The sequence below is a fragment of the Bombus flavifrons genome, chromosome 11 (assembly GCF_040668555.2).
Source record: "Bombus flavifrons isolate JBK064 chromosome 11, iyBomFlav1_principal, whole genome shotgun sequence".
NCBI lineage: Eukaryota > Metazoa > Arthropoda > Insecta > Hymenoptera > Apidae > Bombus > Bombus flavifrons.
In genome coordinates, this window is record NC_138452.1 from 13,346,454 (window position 1) to 13,370,000 (window position 23,547).

The 23,547-nt window shown below is 31.5% G+C and overlaps 5 protein-coding genes across 9 annotated transcripts in view; 2 read left to right on the forward strand and 3 right to left on the reverse strand.

Annotated features, from left to right (window-relative positions):
* Positions 1–1,255: 1,255 nt before the first annotated feature.
* On the reverse strand, positions 1,256–3,344 carry LOC138185119 (dynein light chain Tctex-type protein 2B). The gene is made up of 4 exons (XM_069123810.1): positions 3,022–3,344; positions 2,386–2,519; positions 2,147–2,280; positions 1,256–1,863 (listed from the first exon to the last, which is right to left on the reverse strand). Exons 1-4 carry the CDS (start codon positions 3,219–3,221, stop codon positions 1,816–1,818), a joined length of 516 nt encoding a protein of 171 aa, XP_068979911.1. The 5' UTR covers positions 3,222–3,344; the 3' UTR covers positions 1,256–1,815.
* Positions 3,345–3,353: 9 nt separating this feature from the next.
* On the reverse strand, positions 3,354–12,491 carry stc (nuclear transcription factor, X-box binding stc). Of its 5 annotated transcripts, none has more exons than XR_011174536.1 (14): positions 12,467–12,491; positions 10,122–11,723; positions 9,866–10,039; positions 9,354–9,743; positions 9,000–9,281; positions 8,625–8,915; positions 7,974–8,437; positions 7,309–7,839; positions 7,123–7,229; positions 6,807–6,936; positions 4,791–4,955; positions 3,862–3,892; positions 3,737–3,818; positions 3,354–3,579 (listed from the first exon to the last, which is right to left on the reverse strand). XR_011174536.1 is itself a non-coding variant. In XM_069123799.1 (11 exons), the coding sequence occupies exons 1-10, from the start codon at positions 12,474–12,476 to the stop codon at positions 6,834–6,836; spliced, it is 3,954 nt and encodes a 1,317-aa protein (XP_068979900.1). In that variant the 5' UTR covers positions 12,477–12,491; the 3' UTR covers positions 4,639–4,955; positions 6,807–6,833. The 5 variants fall into 5 exon arrangements, 3 of the variants coding, with proteins under 3 accessions (XP_068979900.1, XP_068979902.1, XP_068979901.1); XR_011174535.1 differs by having other exon boundaries at positions 4,772–4,955; XM_069123799.1 differs by lacking the exons at positions 3,354–3,579; positions 3,737–3,818; positions 3,862–3,892 and having other exon boundaries at positions 4,639–4,955.
* On the forward strand, positions 12,302–15,348 carry Gcn5 (Gcn5 acetyltransferase). Its single transcript, XM_069123803.1, has 5 exons — positions 12,302–12,438; positions 12,545–13,522; positions 13,625–14,185; positions 14,251–14,975; positions 15,059–15,348. Exons 2-5 carry the CDS (start codon positions 12,552–12,554, stop codon positions 15,250–15,252), a joined length of 2,451 nt encoding a protein of 816 aa, XP_068979904.1. The 5' UTR covers positions 12,302–12,438; positions 12,545–12,551; the 3' UTR covers positions 15,253–15,348.
* A 1,216-nt stretch (positions 15,349–16,564) lies between these two features.
* On the forward strand, positions 16,565–19,469 carry LOC138185118 (actin, clone 403). Its single transcript, XM_069123809.1, has 4 exons — positions 16,565–16,910; positions 17,178–17,556; positions 18,169–18,404; positions 18,518–19,469. Exons 1-4 carry the CDS (start codon positions 16,785–16,787, stop codon positions 18,905–18,907), a joined length of 1,131 nt encoding a protein of 376 aa, XP_068979910.1. The 5' UTR covers positions 16,565–16,784; the 3' UTR covers positions 18,908–19,469.
* Positions 19,470–20,945: 1,476 nt separating this feature from the next.
* The window catches only part of LOC138185114 (mucin-22), a 5,349-nt gene continuing 2,747 nt past the window's right edge, over positions 20,946–23,547 (reverse strand). The window contains exons 2-4 of the mRNA XM_069123802.1: positions 22,304–23,052; positions 21,933–22,151; positions 20,946–21,851 (exon numbers count right to left, since the gene is read on the reverse strand). Of these exons, the coding sequence (XP_068979903.1) occupies positions 21,761–21,851; positions 21,933–22,151; positions 22,304–23,052 (1,059 nt within the window). The 3' untranslated portion in view covers positions 20,946–21,760. The remainder of the gene's footprint in view (positions 21,852–21,932; positions 22,152–22,303; positions 23,053–23,547) is intronic.

The following is a 23,547-nucleotide window of genomic DNA, read 5'->3' on the forward strand; positions in this document are numbered from 1 at the left end:
TTCTAAGCTTTCTTAGTTACGCATAATCATACCGATGAATTATCCACATTTTAAATCTCGCTACATATTCTTCCCTTAATCTCTACTACTACTACTACTCTACTTTCTCTGTGTAATCATTTTTCCGATCAAACGTTAAAGCTACGACATCTCATTCAAATTTCTTCCTTTTCGTTCTTTTTCATTTCTACGATACTAACGTTTAATTATTACTTCGATTTTATAGAGAACGGTGAATTCTCATCCTGCTGTATACGGAATTAGTCACAGATGCATGTTCATACTTCAGCGATCGATCTACGCATTAAAATATAATATATATGAAAAATATAAAATATAAAAAACGTCTTACGAGCATTGTGTCTTACGTATCTCAGTTTCGGCGTCGATGAATGATCAAAGAAAATATTCAAAGCGTCCACCGCGTATCCCGACTCTCGATACTGCCTCGTCAACACACGCTCTATCGCACCACTTAATATATTCTTCGAATAGTCTCAAATCCAATTTTTTATCCTTTCTTCTCGCACATTCTATACATCGTTCACTTGCGTTCAATATACGATAGACTTTAAATGGTCCCGCAAGAATACATAATTTAGATCATCATGAACGATAAGGATTTAATCATCCACAATCCGAAAAAGGAAGGTACGTAGGGCATACACGTGTTTATAGGACGTTCTTTACTTATTTTACTATGTAGAATCGCCCTTTCAAGTACGAACATGCATTTATAATTCACCCTGTGTATTACACTGGGTTTTGTTTAGTGTAACATCATCCGCTGTATTCGTAAGAATAAAAACCTTATGTGCTTTCTTTCTTTTTTTTTTTTTTTTTTTCGTTCCTTGTTACAAAAATACTCTTTTATACTCCTTACAAGTTCTACGTTTCATCATATGCAGTACATTATAATTATTCATAAAAATATATCATTATATAAACTACGTATTTTGCACTTTTATTAAAAATTTTATAAAATTTTGTAAAATTCGAAATAGTTTCCTTTAATAATTCTTTTCTCAGGAATCGAAGATATTCGATCGAACATTACGATAGAGAGACGTTTCGCAGATATATTCATTAGTATATATCCTTTTATATCGTTGTATTATTAAAGCAATATTTTATGATTGTCTTTTCACTTTTATTACTATCTATTGCGATGAACAGTTACATATTTATGCGCTTACAGAATGTTATCTGTATATGGATTTAATATGGATTTAATATGGATGAAAATATGGATGAAAATATGGATGAAAATATGGATGAAAATATGAATTTAAATGCAACAAATTTCAAAAGGAATTTAGATAAAGTTGTTAAGACAAATAAGATATAAGACGAGACATTTTTTTTCGTAGTTTAATATAATCTTAAAGTAAATAAATATAAGTGAAAGTCATAACTATATCATTCTTTTATCGTGTTTAAAAAATTCTTGTAATAGAATAATACCGTGAATTATGGTGCTATAATAATTTTAGTAAACAAAGACATGTAAATGTTATGCGCTCTCATTAAATTTTGAGTTTGTGTATTATTAGAATACATGGTTACAGATATGTTTAATATGTTACGAATATGTAAAAATTGTGCCATGAGACGATATATAGATGTAAAGTGTGTGTTAATAGTAGCTTCTATTTCAATAAAATGTCTACTCCACCCATGAGATCATCTTTTATTCTTCTTCATCTTTCGTTCGATTTTGTTCGTATCGTCATAGGATACCATAATTGATAAACTTCAAATACTTGGTGTATCGTAATCAAAGATATGTATAACAAAGATGCGTATAAGCATTTTCTAATAAAAATACACGGCGTACACAGTGGCCACACAGAATATCGTATCCTGAAAAAATGTCATTATCTTTGTGCATTCGTCTCTTTGCTATTAAGTTTCTTTCGCTAATAATCGCTTTTTATAATAATCGCAACAATTAAATGCTATACACGTATATTAAATAATATATATCGTATCTTTGCAAGTACGTTTATTCTAAAATTGATGTAGTCCAACGATATCCAATGTTGTAACTCAATTTGCAAACTGTTTAGTATCGCTTGTTCTCAATCAAATACAGTATCGATATTAAACTAAATTAAGATACTAAAATTAACTGCGCGACTCTTACATTCAAGAAACTATCATACGCGTACGTATCTGCTTCTGCATCCCAAATACATCTTGTACCCATTTTCACCCCAGCACCATGCTGCTCACCCAAAACAACATTTACAATATATTTGTAACGTTTGAACTTTAACTCTAGAAATAAGTACGTAACAAATTATTTGAAATTTTTAATTAACTGATTAAACTTAGCGTATTATTTACTCGACACCTAACTTATTTTAGAAAAGAGAATTTCACCTTTAACTTTCTCTCTAATTAAATCCGCTATATCTTTAGTCCACTGAGCTGCTTCCTGAGCATCGTAGGTTTTCGCAGAAAGCTGATCAAATAGCACATTATGTATAACTTCTTTAGCGTTTAACGGTTTAAACCTGTATCCAAATCATTTGTTCACCTTTTATATTATAGTTATAGTCAAAAGCGAAACGCTTTATTAAACTATCGTTACATATAAGTAGAGCTTAGCGAACTATTCCACCTACTATATTACTCGTTTTAACCATTCCTAATAATAATAAAAGTTACATTCCATGTAAAATGCATTTCATACGTTATTTACAACGACAGTGGTACTAGACTGCTCTCTATATATAGTTTCCATATTTGCAAATTATATACTTAAGATTATGTTAGAAGTATATACTTAAAGTCATAATCATAAAGATAAAATCATATCTTCACAATGAAAAAAAGTATTCCCCTTGATTGTAACAACAACAACAACAACAACAACAGCAACATATTAGAAATAATTGAACAAGATAAAGCTTGACAAACAAACGTCATGTCGTTGAAAAAGAAATTCAATTAAAAACTCTCAATCCAAAGGAATAGAGTTCAACTGTAAAAAATTTCGATACGATTAATAGGTACTTCTCGTGTAACTGCGGACGTATTTGATAAACTGGTTGTTCTAACGTCACAGTTTCCGCGTCATCGAGCACCTCCACATTTAGCCTCGATTTTTCGTCTTTCCGAATAATCTTTCCTTCCTCTGGAACATCTTCTTGGCATTCCTCTGCTTCTATCTCTTCCGATGCGACAGTAGCTTTACTTTCAATATTGTCCGCCATCTATTTCAATTACGTTGGAATCTAATTACAAAGAACGTTTAATATTTCTCACACTGCACTTAGGTTATGAAACCTCTCGTCTCGAATCACAGTCGTATCAGAGAGGTAATGAGAGTGCTCACGCTCACGAACCTGGTTGTTCTCGGACTAGTGCTGCACCATGCGGTCAAATGCCGAGTTTAAATTGACATTGGCATATACACGAACCTATAAAATTAGGGATCCGCCCTGCTAGTTCGTGTGAGAATCTATTCGCGACCACGATCGCGAAATTCGAAAAATCGATGGCCAAAGCCAGAGACAATGGCATACTCCATCCGTGGCCAGCTTCACCGTCGATTTGCTCAACTGAAATTCCCTGAAACAGGTTGAACATGCGAAAACGCGCCTACGTGACGACTCGTCCAAATAACTGACTCTCTGGACTATTGAAATTCCATCACGAAACAGACAAATTGACAGTGAATGGGAAATTTATTTAACTTATTGAATAAAAATTAAATATTAATGCAAACAACCTTAGGCAATCCTTTCGTCGAAGCACGTTTTCGAAAATGCGAAAGCAGTGTTGAAAACTTGTCGCTCCGATTCCAAAATCTGCCTGTCGCGAAATTCTAATTTCGCGTATAACTTTTTCAACTGAATTTACAACTATCAACAGCTACCGTGCTCTAGAAAATATAAAAAAATGTCATTACGCAGCAAACATCGATTCTAGGGTATTGCGCATTGCGCGCGGTCAAAAATATGTTCTGAAGAAAAGTTGTGTTAGCAGGGAACGATAGGGTGAAGGAGTGGCTGCTTTTCGAAATGTATACACTATATACCGATTATTATTCATTTCTCACCAACAAACAGCTATTACATATACATATTAAGAAAATGGGATATACGTGTAATATTTCAAACACCGTTTATGTATTGCAAGATATTTTCTAATATATCTGCCAATCTTTATTAACGTTTTAAAATATAATATCATTTCATCAGGATAAATTCAATTCTGAATGTTCGTTATCGGAGTGTGAAATATGGTATTTGCTAATATATTATGTTGCACTTTATAAAGATTCGACGATGCTTCTAATAAATTAAACTTCCTTACATAAACATGTCCGAAGTGATTAGTGATTAGAGTGTATATTTAATCTTGCACATAAACCTATTTCAACATGTCTTGTCTTGTTCAGACCCTTTAATATACCGATAATAAACAATAATAAGCCGATTTTCTCATTCGAATACATAAAAATATAATAATTTTGCAGCAAATTGTTTTCTAATAACAATCAAATGATTCGTATAATTCTCTATATATTGATATAAAAACATTAATCACTTAATAAGTATATCCGTCTAATCTATATACCCGAAACAGTTTCAAAATTTGATTTCTTTAAGGCTTTTCCTTCGTCTTAATATTTTCAACAAATTATGCAACTATTTATAAAATAATGTCATTATATACCAATCGTAAGTTGTATAGCAATTACGTATCAAATATCGATTATCATTGATTCAATAAAAAGAGAAAATAATCATCTACATACGTCTGCTTTGTTCTAATACCTCGATCGTTACTAAATCTGCATGAGAAATCAACGACTCGATTATTAATAATCATCTGTAGCGTCCATTTCGTATCAGTTCGAATTATCGATTATTAATCCGCCTGTGGAGTCTGTGGCGATGTGATAAACCTCTATTCTTTCAGTCACGTGACCAGCCAATAATCTGCACAAAAGAAAAACGGCAATTTCAAATAAATGTACGACAAAATCAGCAATTAACAATAACAGAACAAATTATAGCGAGATAAAGCGACGATAAAATTAAAAGTCTCCCTCAAAGGTCGGTAATGCGAATTATAGATAATTTCAACCGTCAGAAATGCAGTCAAGAATAAATGTATAGTAAATCAATAATTTAAAGCAATGAAACTAATTATAGCGAAATAAAGTAATAATAGAACCCAAATTCTATCTGAAAGACCGGTAATATGATGACTGTAACCTGTCAAATACGCAGTCAACGATGAAAGTAAAAGAAAATTTCGTTATACTACTTAATTCTACTAAGATTATAATCAATAAGTGATTAAATACGAACGTACTATTCGAATGTACTATTTGAATGAAGCAGATAGAAGTGTAGAAATGTTGGTAAATTTGAAATGAAAGTACTAATAATGACAGTGTAACGCTCGACGGGACGAATTTTCGCTCCACGATTGTCAAGAGTACAACGACACACTCCACGGTACGTTTCTCCGAGAAACTACGACTTTCCAATATTTCGCACCAATAGGCGCGCTCGATTTGACTTTGACAATATCCTGCACCAATAGGCACCCTCGATTTCACTCCGCAATACATTGCGCCAATAGAAGCGCTTAATTTTCATATATATGGGCTCTATTGGCCAGGGTTGTGACGGACTTCGGATCTATACTGCACCAACTTCAGGCCAAAGAAGCACACCGCACCAACTTCAAGTTAAAGAGGTTACCTACTTTATCAAACGACGAAGGGAACTATATTATCGATGTAACCATATTATGTATACATATATTATCAATGACAACATCATGGACTAAAGATGAGATAGACCTCTCGTGCAATGTAAAAAACGGTGTTCTACGAGCCAGTGGGCTGCGTCACAGACGAATTATACCACTAGACAAATCACTTTATGAACCTTCGTGGCCCAACGTAACTGCTATACCAACTAAGAAATTCGACACGATACTGATTATAACGTCCTCTGTTTATAAATGACGGCTACTTGTGATGAGCTATATTTACAGATTATTCATAATCAAAATAAAATTCTCGTCATCGATAATGATTACCGGTAGTAAAGAAAATCTGAATCATTTATAATGATTATTTGAAACCAAAATTTTTTAATCGAAGACATTAACTCTTATACCATATAGTAACTTTAAAAATTTGTCTTATAACAGTTATGACGTGTGGCGCTAATAAGTTAAACTTAAAAGTTAGAAAATTCTGCTCTGGAGTCGGAAATTTTGCATTCTTTTATTCTACCATTGAAACGATTGAACATAATTAAATATCATTTATGTACAATTCAAACGCAAGTATCTGAAGATTAAGTGATGGGAAACGGTATTAAGGTAGCTATTAAGGTCATTGAATTTGTTTTTTTTCGTGCTCTATAAAGATATGGAAAAATAAATATATACAGTTCTATTAAAAAAAAAAAAAAAAAAACTGATGTCCACCACTTGTAATCTTGTAAGAAAAATGACCATGAAATAGAGCTGTTTTCACCGTTGCATGTGGCCCTTGAATTGTACTGAAAAGTTTTTTCATACCACAGTAATAAATAAGGCAAATGCTTAGGTGATCCCATTTATCTGGGTCACTCTACATATATGTATACATATATTATGGTAGCGTGCGTGCGTGCGTGCGTGCGTGCGTGCGTGCGCGCGCGCGTGTGTGTGTGTGTGTATATGTGTTACAAAGAATAAATATTATTAAAATGTTTAGTTAATCCATTATATTTAACAGCATTTTTTCTAATTATGATATTAATTTCATCGCTTATATTACTTACACTTTATGTAATACGGAGATAGTAATCTTAACCCTTATAATCAAAATAATCTATTTCTGGTTCTGATGTTTTTATGCTTAATGTTGTTTCTGGCTTTTGGATCTTTTTCGCAGGCAGTGATAATATTGTCCTAAAGAGAACAAAAATGGATAATTTGAAATTAATATTGGATCGATAACTAAGTGATTGCGGATTTTGTCAATACCACCTAATGACAAAATCCGCAATCACTTAGTTGCCAACTCGATATACAAACCCATTGTTAATTTATTAAAACTACATGACAGATTTTGAAAATTTACTTAATTTTACTTACTTCACGGACCCATCAGCTTTTGTAGTATTTAACATTGGACCTGGAACTTTTCTCTGACCATTTTCCCGTTGTACAATCTCTAATAAACTATAACTAGGTAACCAACACTGTAATAAATTTCAACATAATACCAGAAAATTAAATTATAAGTTCAATTCTGCTAGTTACACGTAAAATGTGCATTACCTTATCTTTTACAGCAGTCGCAACAACATTTCTTTTTGGCTCCTGATCATACGCCTGGCTTTCACAACCAAAATGTTCACAAGATTCGTGAATAAAATGACGTTTATCTTTGTTCATGCTATCAAAGGAATAACTGCGTGATTTTTGTTTAGAGGTTTTTGCTAATTGAACCAACTCGGTTAATTTGTCATGAACCATCTGACAAAAATGAGGATCCTTTTTAGCCCACTGTTTCATAAAATCACTGTATCTAGGCATTAATTTTCCACTTAAATCTGGATTTACAATTTGCAAACCCAACGCCAATCTCCTATTCCGTTCTATTATTTTACATTCATCGTTGCATTCTAAAGTTTTTAACTGATTCTGCTTCTTTGCTCCTTGACCAAATACTTCTTCCAAATTAATAGAATGACCTAATTGCATATCAGCCATTTTACTAGCTAATATGCTACTTGCTATTCTCTGATATTCTTTAGAATTTTCGGCGCAAACACGCGACATAGTCCTATGCCCACACTGACACGTCACCTACGTATAAAGAGATTTTTATTAGTAATTTAGAAGGCCAATAATATTAATACAAACTTTAAACTTAATTATACAGAGATCTTATGTATCATCAAGCCGTGAATGTCATTTTGAAAACATATTTAATTAATTACCTTAACCATCTCCTTGCAAGGTGTGTCTGGACATTTACCCTCGTGACACGGAGCAGCACAGATGTGTCCACACAGTTCCCTTTGAACAGTACAAGGCTGAGAACATTGTTGTCCTGGTTTTTCACATGGTCCAGAATGACAAATAGTAATGCATTTATGTCGGCCACAGGATATGGGCTTGTTACATGACAAACCACATGAAATTTCGTTAACATAGCATGGTACAGCTTTTCGTAACTCATGTTTGCCATGACACCATCTTTGAGTAAGAACAGTACAAGGCGGACAGTTTAATTCACTATGGCAATTATGTAATATTTCGTGGCCGCAAGAGTGCTGTCGAGAGCAAGGTCTGTCACATGTAGGTCTTCTTGTCCCACAAGGAACAGGAGGATATATCACAGAAGCCCCGCATTCACAATATAATTCATCAAAACTACTTCGCCAACAAGGTTGACACCTTCCTATTTTAATATAATGTTTTATATTAATCTATTAATTTTGTTTACTCTTTTTCTTTTTTTGGTACAAATCACAAAGGTTAGTTTCTTTTACTCTTTATTGTACAGTATAATTTTCATGATTTTTACTTAATTTTTGCGATTTAATTTCAAAATTAACATTAATATTATCATTAACGTAATTTGATACCTTTATGACAGCTTTGTTCACATTTATGCCTCCCACAGCTTAAAGTTTTAGAACATATTAATGGACAAATATGTTCTATCTCTATACAACACAGTTGGTTACATTTGTGCTTCCCACAAGACCTCTTTTTTATACATCTCTTTTCACACCGTGCATCATCAGCTTTTGATATCAAATCTTTACAAGCTATTTCCCTATCCATGTTCCCGCAGCGGCATCTAACATTGGTAATTAAGTCACAAACAGGACAATCCCCTACATGACACTTCGCTTTACACTTATGAGGATTATCTGCAGACAATATATTATATCATAAATTTTTACTGTATTTTATCAAAAATCCCATGCACCTTCAATTTGAGATGAAATACTCACTAGGCTGCCCGCATTTCAAATTTTTCAAACATATTTTGTCACAGACTGGGATTGAATCTAAGCAAGTTTGTCTCTTATCTATTAATGGTGTTTGCCCACAGCAGCAAGTTGTAATTTTGTCAGGAGTTAAAGAACAGGATTCGCAAGCATCCGCATGACACAATTTTGTACAAGTGTGATTACCACATTCTAACAATTTACCGCAGATAGTTCCACAAGAATATGTGAACGAAATATTACTCTGGCAAGTTATTTCTTTTGTACTTTTGCCACAATAACACTCTGAGAATAAATATGCTATCAGAATGAAATTTAATACTTTAGTTTACATTATGTCATATTTAAATTACATACTTTGCGTTATTGTTTCTTCACAATTTGCACATTCTCCATGATGGCATTTACTTTGACATTTATGCCTGCCACATTTTAAATTTTTACCACATATAGACTCGCACAGCAATAATTTCTGAGTGCTACACTGTACTGTTTGCTGAGTTTTACCGCAGCCACAATATTTTGTTACCATTGCTGTACATTGTGGACAAGATCCAGGGTGGCATAGAAGAGTGCACTTATGTGGACAACTATTTTTGGATAATGTTCTAGCGCAAATTTCACCACAAGAATGCGCAACATCTCTACGATTCCATTCAGGTACTCTTGTTTTGCCACAAAAGCAAAAGTAATCTTCAGGAATTACTAAGTTAACATTTTGACATGCTGGACATCTCCAGCCATTTTCTATATAAATAGTATATAAAGAATTATTGTAGTATGGTATATAGTATATAAGAATTATTAGTATACAATTTAATAACTTTTAATAAAAAAATTATCCAGCTTATAACTCTAATTATATTTACCAGATTGTGATGACTTTGCCCATTTTTTAATACATTTCAGATGCAACACATGATAGCAGTTAGAACATGACCAAACATAATCATTCTGTTTAATATATTCACAACATACTAAACATTCTAATTGTCCTCTATTCAACTGTTCTGCTAGTCTTTCTCTTTGACTTGCATCATCATCTGCACAATAAAATTATAAAACTGCATTATTATCATGTTAAAAATACAACATAGCATAGGAAATACCAACTTACATACGTACCAACTGGTGACTTTCTATTTTGTCCCCGTTTCTGAATATTATTTCTTTCGCTAATTTCCCTTTTATTTCTCCAATGTTCATTTCCTTTCTCTTTATTTTCAGATACATAATATTTACCTTTATCTTTCTCTTTAAAGATCTCTGGTTTAGCTTCCTTATGATGTTCTTTAAATCCATTATATCCTTGATAGTTGTGCCTTTTCTCTTTTATCTCTTTTGCTTCTAATCCAGTTCTCTCGTTAAAACATTCTTTATATTCGTTACATTCTCCATTACTGCACATTTCATTTCTTATTTTAATTTTATCTTCTTTATTATAATTTTCTCTACCATATCCTGGATAGTGATGTCGCTTTTCTTTATAAAAATTTTCTTCCCTGTTATATCTATCATTATACTGATATTTCCTTAAATTTCTATGATTATTGTAGGTCTGTTTGAAACCAGGATTATAGTAAGTAAATTCCTTCATCGAATTTTTGGGCTGCTGTATGCTATCACCTTGTACGACATTATTATCACCAATGATAGTTCTTTTATCATTAACTTCGTTCGACAAATTTTTATTTTTATTTGAACATACATTCATACTTAATGATGATTCTCCTTTATTCAAATTTATTACAGGATCCTTTTTATTATTACAAGTAGCACTATTAGTCATTGAACATTGATCCAATGCATTTTCATTTATAACTTTTGAATTTACTTGTGATTTTCCTGCATAATACTTATTAGTAAAGTATTTATTACCTTGAAGTTTATGAGAAGTTTTGACATGCTGTTGATAGGAATTTGTATATGCATTTTTTTTGTAACACTGATCTTGGTGTCTTTCTTTGTGCTTATAATTAGAACACTTTTTGTTATTATATTTACCTTCATGCCTATTCTCATTACAAAAGAAGTATTTATCTGATATTTTGCCGTTATCCTTGACACAATAATTTGCATCATTAGTAGATTTTGTATTCTCTAACTCTTTATTTTTACTTCTATCACCATATCCTCTATTATTTGGCACAAACTCTTCAGCCATGACATGTAATTTTGAGTGATTGACTATGCTGCCTGAAGATTCCTTAATTCTCTTTGTAGAGGCATATTTATCTTCGTTCTTCATTATATTGCTATCATATTTCCAAGAGTCATCAGATACGTGGCCTTGTTGAGATTTGACAACAGTTGGAAAGTACTCCTCGCTATTTAATACTTGTGTATTTCCTATTGGGTTTATTACATGCCCATGATAATTATTGGTTGTAGTCAACAAACTTGGCATAACATTGGTGTTCGAATGATAGAAAGCATTCGGACTATTCTGTTCAAATATAGGTTCATTTTGCACGTAGAACTCACGACTAGGTTGCAAATAATCGTTATTTATATTATCAGAAAATAATGTCCAATTTCCTGTTACAGGCCCAGGTACGCTTTGATCAGAATACATTTGACAATAATTTTGGTCATCTGGCCCTGAATAAGAACCATCCCAAGTAGCCATAATTCTTGCAACTTTACTTTCTTCGTTGTAATTTGTTATAACACAATTATATTTATAAGTCCCTTCCAATATTACGCTGAGCTGATGTACAATTAAACCTAAAATATGGTTAACGCAATCTTTTTAGAAATCTTTTAACGCAATACCAAATTTTCGTAATATACACCGTTGTATGTCTTTATTTAAAATTTTTAAACATAAGTATATTAAATACCCGTTGTGGAGAAAATAAGATAAGATACGATTGATATTGCAATACAAAACCGAAAAGGTACGAAGACCCTTTTAAGTAAGTATGTAAGTACTCACTCGTGACTTATCAAGCATGAATCATGTAATCAAAACACACTATCAAATTTTCATTGGAATAGTACATTTGAACAATTATTTGAAATTGTAATTGAAATAAAATTTAGAAGATATCTCGAATATTTTATAACAGAAATAATGTAGTTTGTATCATATATATCATCTAATATAAGATAAAGATTGATCGTCGTACTTACAAGAATAGAGCTTTAGAACCTTCTTGGATGTTGAATGAAAGAAAGGATTAATTTCTATTTGTGAAATAGATGGCACTATGTTCAATTTAATTTCACTTTATTTCCTAACCTTTATGCTCATTATGATGTAAATAAACGTCAAGCCTCGTATATTACATACAAATATAAGTGTTATATCTGTTTTATGAATCTTTTCTCTAGTTTTATAACATTTAATTATATCAAAGATATACAATAGTAGTATTGTTTACTATTAACAGTCTAAATGTATTGACAATTTATACATTTATAGGGTCATTGATGCGGTGTAAGTTTACGATGCATCCGTTACTTACATATTTTCATTTCAAAAGCCAATCACTTTCTTATTTTATATAAAGCCAAAAATTATTTCCTTTCACCCTTTTATTTAGGAAAAGTATGACAACTGAAGAAGGAAATCGTAACTCAACTTTACAGTCGCTAGAGGAAACTGGTCAATGTGTAACTAGTACATCACAACATGCAGGAAATAGTAGAGAATCAAATACTGTCAGACCACAGGAACAGAGCAGCCGACAAAATAATTTACAAAGAATACAACAAAGGAAACAACACATGTTAAATTTACCACAAATGAAAAAAATATTAAAAATTGCAACATATAGCGCGTGTAAAATTGAAGATTGCAAATGCATTGGATGGAAGAATTCTCAATTATCAACTAAATCTTCTAAAAATGATACACAACAACCTATTATAAATTTTTTTGACCCTTGTAAAAGTTGCAAGCATGTTTTAGAAAATCATGTTTCACATTTGACTAATCAATCAGAAGAAGAGGTCAATAAATTATTATGTATGGTTATAGACGCTGACAATATTTTTCTAGGTTTACAGAAAGAAGAAGATCCTGACACAAAGAAAGTTTATTTCTACTTATACAAGCTTTTAAGAAAATGTATACAATCTATGACTAAACCTATGATAGAAGGTCCTTTAGGACAACCACCTTTTGAACGACCTAGTATAGCAAAAGCAGTAATGAATTTTGTTGCTTATAAATATGGTCACTTGCCGCAAAGAGACATGCAAGCTATGTGCGATATGGCTAAGATGTTTCTGCATTGTTTGAACCATTGGAACTTTGATCCACTTAGTGCTAGAAGAGGCACAATCAGTGCAGAAGAGGCTCCTGCATATAAAATTAATCATACTCGTTGGCTTGTATTTTGTCATATACCAGCATTTTGTGACTCATTACCTCATTATGATACGTCTCTAGTTTTTGGACGAACGTTCGTCCAAGCTGTTTTTAAGCCAGTTTCCAGGCAATTGCTAGATAAATGTCACAGTGAACGAGATAAGTTAGCACCAGAGAAAAGAGTAATAGTCTTAACACATTTTCCAAAGTATGTAAAAATTTCTGTTTTTACTTTATTTGCGTTACTTCATTAATCGATGAGATATATAACGTATATGATGCAATATGTAATATATTTATTCAATTTTAGGTTCCTATCAATGTTAGAGGCAGAGATTTATTCGGATAATTCTCCGATCTGGGATCCTGATTTTAAACAAGTACCTCCTACTTATTTACAATCTGCATTGGAATCAAAAGCAAGTCAAGGAAGAAGAACCGGTGAATTTGAAAAAGTCACAGTTCCACCAAATGATAAAGATAACTATACAACAATTAACATAAGTCCTGGCATGAAGAAAATTCATGAAAAAAGATCACATTCCGAAGGTCGCTCAGACGTAAAAAGAAGAAAGAATGAAGAAATTTTTGAAGATTTATCAGAAGAAACAGTTGCTGAAATTATAGCGACTATTAACGATCCTAATTACATGTGCGGGCCTGACGCAGTATTTCCTCCAAATGTTCCACGAGATGAAACTGCTAAGATTGAAGAAAGCAGAAAGATTATAGAATTTCACGTGGTTGGGAACAGTTTGACGCAGCCAGTTTCTAAACAAACAATGCTTTGGTTAATTGGATTACATAACGTATTTAGCCATCAATTACCTAGAATGCCAAAAGAATATATATCTCAATTAGTTTTTGATCCGTAAGTAACGTGGATAATAAAATAGATATATTTTTCACGATTTATATTATTTTCTTTATTTATAGGAAGCATAAAACACTAGCTTTAATAAAGGATGGTCGACCAATTGGTGGTATCTGTTTTCGAATGTTTCCTACTCAGGGCTTTACAGAAATAGTATTTTGTGCTGTTACAAGCCAAGAGCAAGTTAAAGGCTATGGTACACACTTAATGAATATGCTTAAAGACTATCATATAAAAAATAATATATTACATTTCCTTACATTCGCCGATGAATTTGCAATCGGATATTTCAAAAAGCAGGGCTTTAGTAAAGATATAAAATTACCTCGGTCAATGTATCAAGGATATATTAAGGATTATGAAGGAGCAACATTAATGCATTGCGAATTGAATGCAAAAATTGTGTATACTGAATTTACGGCTGTGATACGAAAACAGAAAGAAATTATTAAAAAGTTGATTCATCAAAGGCAACAAGAGATACAAAAAGTTCACCCTGGTTTAACATGTTTCAAAGAAGGTGTTAGGGGAATTCCAGTTGAATCTATACCTGGTATTCGCGAAACCGGTTGGAAAAGTTATACTCAGACAAGAACGAGAGGAGTAGCTAAAGGAACTCAAGGACCAGAACCAATGGAAGCGTGCTTGGATATTACTGATTCTTTGTATAATGCGTTAAAAAATGTTTTGAATAGCGTAAAAAATCATAGTACAGCATGGCCATTTTTAAAGCCTGTGGATAAGAATGAAGTGCCAGATTATTACGATCATATTAAATATCCAATGGGTGAGTACAAGAATTGAGTACAAAAATTCAAAACATAATAAATCGTACAAAATGGGGAAAGAATGAAAAATTTTACTTTTCAGATCTCAAAACTATGACTGATCGATTGAAAGCTAGATATTATGTTACAAGAAGATTATTTATTGCAGACATGACACGAATTTTCACTAACTGTCGCTTGTATAATAGTCCTGATACCGAGTATTATCGATGTGCTAATGCTTTAGAAAAATATTTCCAAACAAGAATGAAAGAAATTGGTCTTTGGGATAAATAAAATTCATAAATTAAAAATACATGTGTTGATTATATTTTTATGGCTAATGTTTGTACGTTCATCTATAAATACAGAAATTAAAGACTAGTCAATGTATTTACGATACGAGGATACGAAAAATGATGGAAAAGTAGTACTCCATGTAAAATGTAGCTAAAAATATTTACACCTATATTCTATAATTTGTAATAAATTCGGTACTACGTTCTTTATCATTTTTCCACCCTAAAACACGATTGAAAATAGGATACACAGCAAATTAAAATCAGACTAGATACTTAATTTCACGGCCTAATTATAAACATTGGTCGAACAGTTAATTAAGGAATGTAATACACCGATTATAACGAGATTCTGTATAGTGGTCATTCTATGGAACAGTGAATCTCTAAAATGCGTTAATTCTGGAAGACTTAGTAAACTGAAATTTCTATTTTCCGTAAATAATTAACTGAAACGAAATAAAGCTAAAATAAAAATAAACATTTGTAGAACACATACACACACATTTTTTTAAATACAATTATGAATATTTATTTGAGGACGAATTAAACGAAAATTCCTAGTAATTGCATGAAATTTTCTTTAACAGATGCTATGTATATAACTGTTTAATTGTAAACGAACTGCATTTTAAACTAGAGCATTCGCTAAATTAATGAAGAAGAAAAGATATATATATATATATATATATATATATATACATATGTATTTTAAATATGCAAATAATACCTCATATCATAAAAGACAAATTATTTGTAAGATACATATTTTGTTTCTATTATTAAAATTACTCACATATGTACATCTATGTATAAGAAATGTTTCCACAAAGTTAGAATTTGAAATAAACTGGATATACATATTTATAACAATAAAAATAACACATTTTTCTACTATGTAAACCTTATCATTATTTAAGCTATCATTTTGCATATTCTATCAGTTCGTTTGTATTTAATGGACTCATAAGTTGGTTTTCGCTTTCATTGATAAGTAGTAAGTCATTTCGGCATATTTGTTAAGTATAGGATTAATATTGTCATATAGATCTTAGAAATTCTTCAGAAACTAAAGAAGTTAAACTCTTTGTTGGCTAACAATTTCTATTTCGTAAATATAACAAATGTAGAAAATAAAGAGCTGACATTTATATTGAATAGAGAGATTAGATATCAATAGGGGGAATATTTGTTGGAAATTATAAAAATGTTAGAACCAAAAATTGCTTTATATTAGCTTAAATCATATTAGCTCACATTATGTTAGCTGAAATGTATACTAGTTCATTGACGTGCAAGAAACTGTTTAATATACAGGCATGAATGCATAGAGGTAGTAAAAGAGGGGGCATTAATATAAAGCAGCTCCATTCTTCAGCAGAAACAATATTAGAAGAGTCAATGCACTGTCGAGGTAGTGCAAAATCTAGTCAAATAAACAAGCTATTTGCTGTTTTTGGCAATCAAGATTAATATTTCCTTTTATACCTACAAAAATCAGAAGAGCGACATAAATACTTTTAGTTTAAAATGTGTGACGACGATGTAGCAGCCTTAGTAGTAGATAATGGATCAGGGATGTGCAAAGCAGGATTTGCAGGAGATGATGCTCCACGTGCTGTATTCCCTTCCATTGTTGGAAGACCTAGATATCAGGTAAAACTAACAATATCTTAAATATGACCTATTATAAATCGTTAGCTAAATTTATTTATACATACTGTCATGTACATTTATATTAGTATAAGATAATATTTGTTCTAACTTAATATCGGAATACCATGAAACCTTCAAAATTATCGTATTTTTAAAATTCAATACATTTACATTTGTAAAATCAAGTTGTTTCAAAGTTTATAAGAAAGAATGGATACTTATCATATTATTTATTTGTTCTGAAAACAATAAAAAAATGATATATAGGGAATCATGGTTGGTATGGGACAGAAGGACAGTTATGTGGGAGATGAAGCACAAAGTAAAAGGGGTGTTTTAACTGTTAAATATCCAATCGAGCACGGCATTGTAACAAACTGGGACGATATGGAAAAAATATGGCATCATACATTCTATAACGAACTAAGAATCGCTCCGGAAGAACATCCTGTTCTATTGACCGAAGCTCCTTTGAATCCTAAAGCTAACCGAGAAAAGATGACACAAATTATGTTTGAAACTTTTAATTCTCCAGCAATGTATGTCGCTATACAAGCTGTTTTATCGCTTTACGCTTCAGGGCGCACTACAGGCATTGTTCTAGATAGCGGAGATGGAGTTTCACACACAGTACCGATTTACGAGGGTACGTGTCGTTATACATATACATGTGTATTTATCATTTAGACCGATAGGATGATTATTTCTGCAAATTATATTATTTCGTTTATATTTCATTCTTTAATGAATATTACAAAAGCAAAACGGTTCATTTGATTTGATCCAAGATATCATTGTATATGTAATATTTGTGTACAGGTAACGTTAATTTAAAAAAAACTGTTTCCTGAAAAAATTATACGATTTTACGTCATGATTTTTATCGCTACAAAATACATACCTTTACGTATTAACTATTAATGAAAAATATAATACGTTTAATTCATTTATTTGTAAAATTTGTCTAAAAACTAAAATTTATCTAATTTATACAACTTGTATAAAATACTTGAGAAGAGGGCATTCATTTTATTGTATGTGAATACATGTTGCACGAATAACGGAAATTATTATCAGAATGAACATTTTTATCGGCATATATCACGTGTAGTAATGTACGCAAATGTAGTATTAGTTTTAGTTTTCATAAAAGTTTATGACAATATCCTTCCAAATCGTTATAAGGCCGAAAAGTAGAAGAATCCTGTATATATTAATTATAATTGCTGTTACGAATGAAGAATCCTATTTGATTCAGGATATGCGTTACCGCATGCAATTTTACGTATGGACTTGGCCGGCCGCGATTTAACAGATTACCTCATGAAGATTCTAACGGAAAGAGGATATTCTTTTACTACGACCGCGGAGCGTGAAATTGTTCGAGATATTAAAGAAAAATTGTGTTACGTTGCTTTGGACTTTCAACAGGAGATGGCTACGGCGGCTGGCTCAAGTGCCCTCGAAAAAAGCTATGAATTACCGGATGGTCAGGTAATTCTGACTTATATATAATGTTTAATTTTTTAATGATCTATGGTTATTCAGGAACTGAGAGTTTGAGAGCAAAATGTTTAAATTAACGAACTAATTGATGCTGTTTTTAGGTAATTACTATTGGAAACGAACGTTTTCGGTGTCCAGAAGCAATGTTTCAGCCAAGCTTCCTCGGCATGGAATCATGTGGAATACATGAAACCACTTACAATTCAATCATGAAATGTGACGTCGATATTCGTAAGGATTTATACGCCAATTCGGTCTTATCGGGCGGAACCACTATGTATCCAGGTATTGCGGACAGGATGCAAAAGGAAATAACGGCACTGGCTCCGTCTACAATGAAGATCAAGATAATCGCGCCTCCAGAAAGGAAATACTCGGTCTGGATCGGTGGCTCGATCTTGGCCAGTTTAAGCACCTTCCAACAAATGTGGATTTCTAAGCAAGAATACGACGAATCGGGTCCGTCTATTGTACACAGAAAGTGTTTCTAATTCTCCTTTCAAAAAGAGTTTTCAAGAGATTTCAAAAGAAATTTGACTATATTCAATTGAAAAATTATAAATCGATATTGTGTCGTAATAAAACTAACTTACTCTGTATGCAAAATTTTACATCACAACGCGTCAACTAATATTTATATGAAAACTTCGATTTATTTATAGGATAATTAATTTCTAACATTTATCAGAATGTTTTTGTAAGAAATAATTTTATTTATTTGACATTTCTTATTTCTAAATTATAATTTCTATTATATACAGGTCATTTCATAAGTTGCCAATGGACCGTACCTTTTTCTCCTCTTTACCTCTCTCTCTCTCTCTCTCTCTCTCTCTCTCTCTCCTTATTCTTATTATTTTATACATTATTTATTTTAATATCTTTTCATTTTGTTTAGAAACAAACAGATTCGCATACTAATATATGAAATACATTTAGAATGTAAATGCTCTTGTACCTCTATGATAGCCGAAATATTCGACTGAAATTATATTGCTAATACTATTATGTATAATCTTAAGCAGTGATCCACTACTTATGGAACAACCTGTATGTAGAGCAATAATATGTGTACTATAATATATAATATTTATATATAGTACACAATATAATAAATATATTTTGTAAAACACGCATACAGTCATTCATTCCCTTATATATATGATTCATTTATTTTAATACCTTAATATTATACAAAAATAAAAAATGAAAAAAGTTGTCTAGTTCAATGAAGAAATTTTTAATCATCGCAGTGAAGCTTTTAAGACCACAGTTTATAAAACTTTAGTTGTTTTTCAAGTTGTCCTTCTTATGCATCAAAAGTAATAAAGTGATAAAAAATATAAATTAAGTTAACTCATAACGATTCTTTTATCATTGAAAAGTTTCCCTATAATATGTTTTTAATTCATTAAAAAGACATAAGCATTGAAAACTGCGATCTTAAAAGATTGTTACGCTGAACTAAACAACCTTTTTTTTTTATAGTTCTCTTTGTCATTAAAAATGACGGAAATGTTTTGCATGATCAAAATAAATGAGCCACCCTATATATACATCGATCCAGTTAAAATCATATACATTTCTTTATAGTTGCACGCATACGGTATATCAGACATATGCGTGCACGCACGCACGCACGCACACGCGCGCGCACACACGAAAAATAAAGTAAACGTATATACATGCTATACACATGACAATTACGTAGGCTGTCACAATCTCGTTAATTCGAAAGTCACAACAATATCACGAAATTCCGAAACAATTTATGTAATCGTTAAAACTTAACAGGAGGTACTTTATGTCTAACATTCATTTATGTTTTCAAAATTATATTTTAAACAATTCAAATAATGTTAATAGCACAAAAATTTGTTGTTTCAAATAATAATTATAATATTTACAAATATTATGAGATTTTGTGTATCAAAATGTGATACACACACATGTATGTTTTATGAAATTATTAGTTTTAAAACAGAAAAGTATATGACATTATTTTACGTCTTTGGTATACTTGAAAAAGCTTTCAATGCGTAAAATCGAATTAACGAGAACAACGTAAATAATTCTATGCTATGTCTTAACATACCTAAAAGACGCTACTCGTTCTTATTCTGTTTATTGTAAACAAAATATAATCGTTTGATGTCTACTCATCAGTAGTGCGCTCTACTATAAATAAAATAGTAAACAAAAACTTATGTATAATTGGAAAGATGTTTCTTTTTATTTACAAGTTATAATCGCTACGTTCACCGTATTTTAACGTCGAGCATTTCAATTTACGAAATGCTGACCATCTCTTATGGACGGTTGAATTGAGTACCCCATTACTTGTCATGTATGATAAAATAGAATAATGCAATTAAAGTACATGCATAATAAATTAGTGCACTTTACTGAAAGAATTTTCGACAATTGTAATTAAATGCTAGGGTAAAATTTAGAAAGAAATTAGAAATGAGATAGAAAAAAAATAGAAAAGAAGAAGACGGAACAAAGATATATCTTTAGTAATTGATGTTAAAACTGAAAAGAAATTTATTAAAGAAGTTTATTTTATTTTAATATTTTCAAGCGGACGTCGTACCCACTTTTCTCTTGCACTATCCATAAAAAAAAAAGAAGGAAAAAATTACATAAATAATTTGTAATTTTACTGAATCTTTGATATTAATCATGGAACATATTTGTTGACACCAATTAGTTTTACAGCCAAAATTAAAGAAAAGGGCTATGAAGAATTTGAAGTAAATTGCATTATTTGTATATAATATTAATTTTGTAATAGTTTATCACGGAGTATGCATATCTTCAACGCATTTGAGCTTCTGCATGTTTAAATGTAAATTTACATTCTATCCAGTTAATTGCAAGAAAATACACTTAATCTGATTATTTATGTCCATTGTAGTCTGTACAATTCCAAATAAGATTTTATAAGTATATTTAATAAATATTAATTAAAATTGAATAAATGAATAATATTTCTACAAAATTGCGACAATATCAAATTACAGTCGTACAAATAAAATGAATCTTATAGATTTGAACAAACTATAAGATCAATATCTTTTTAACAAGCTTTAATAAACACGAATGAGTAAGTAAGAAATAAAAAGCATTGTATTATAGGTACTCCTGTCAAGTATAGTCATCTTTCCTGAATTTTGTTTTAAAAAAGGGTAATAAAAATATCTTTGGTGCTCCTATTTCATGTAATAAAAAAGATATGATTTTAGAAAAAAGAAAAAAACAGATGTATATGAGGGAGCATATCTATAACAAAGATTAAAAATGATAAGACAAAAATAATCCTGTCCACTGTCGTAAAACGTTTATCTTCTAGTAGATTTTCTTCTACCTGTTGATCGTTTTGGACGACGACTGTTCGATCGTGACATATTTGACCAAGGTAAAGAAAATTCACTGTAATTATAAAACAAATGATATAACCAATATGAATCAGTACGAGTGTAGGACATAGTTATTAATACATTATTAATTTACCTTGGGGTGAAACTAGGAATAGGAGTACCAAATGCAGTAACAGGTAACAGGGGATCCACTTGAAGACTTTGTATTTGTTCTACATCAGGCCATAACGACGATACAGCTTCTTCTTCAACAGCAGACGGGCACGGCCCGGTATGATTCGTATTGTAACACGTTGCTTGATGATTCTGCCTTTCTTGTCTTTGTTTTAACTTTTCAATATGTCTCTGTTCTCTAAAAATGGAAGTTCATCTGACTATTGAAATTTACTTAATAATCAACCGGCTGTATAAGTTTGATTGGAACGGTGAAACATTATGAAACAGTTGGAAGGAAATAAAATACAGTAACGACACTTTGTATTACTTTGGAAACACGATACAAACCTTATCCTTTGTACATCCCATCTTTTTCTCCTCCTTTCATCATTTTCTAACTTTAAATGTCTTTTGTTAAAAATTTCATCATCCAAATTTTCAGTTCCTTCCATCGTATAACAGCTCGTATATACCTTTACCCTCCAATTTGGAACTTCTAACGAGGTATTACTTTCTACTAAATTAGGTTCCTTTAAATTTAACGTATAATTGGGATCTCCAACAGCTGTATAATAATGTTCGTCTGTAGTAAGGAAGGATTCCTTTTTTGTTAATGGCTTCCCTTTCCTATCACCTTTCCTGTTGTTTTCTTGAGTTAATGGCTTATCTTGTACCGTAGAGGATGTGTCGTTGCTAATCGTAGACGAACATGAAACACCCCTTTTCCTTTTGTTTCCACTGGATAGCGACGTCGAGTCTGTTCTTCTTTTCTTCTTCTCCTCCCACTCTAATCTAATATCATTACCAGTTTCTATTTTTGTCTCGTGCTTACTTTGATTATCATTTGGTTCCTGTTTGACAGTGGTAATGCCACCACTGGTATTTAAACGTATCTTAAAGCTTTCATTGTATTGAGAATTACTGTTCTCAGATTGAATATTCCTGTGAAGTTCGCTAGTCGATGGCACATTCACAGAATTAATAGTTGGAGACGAGCAAGCTCCTATGTGCTCTGATGCAATGGAATTTTCATTGTTTTCTGATCTGAGCTTTTGCAAATTTACACGCCTGTCCATACGCTCCAACCGCAGCTTAAGCTATAACACAGACACACATTTATAAGTAAGTTCCGTCAAAATAACGCGTATCTCTACAGTACTAATGTTAATGAAAATTATAGTTCTGATATATTGAATTTGTGAATTGAAATTTAATTGTACAAATATAAATTTAAACATTTAATCAATTAATTAAATACAAATATAAAATCGAGATTTATTACTTAAATAATAATAAACACGACGAATATATTCCATACATTGCACGGAAGATGTAAATACAACTAAATACAAAAAATTTCATGTAGGAAGATTAGAATGAATTATTTTTTCCTTTTTTTCATTCGGAAACACAAACATTCACAAATGAATAATCACAGAAATTACGCAGTATTCGTTTAAACAACTTTATTTACTGTCAACAAACGATAGGTCGGTCGAGTTTTGATTTCTTTCCGAATCCCAGGCATGATCATTCTCGCAATTGATCATATATACGTATAGATAACACAAAGTATTGGCGAGAGTGATATT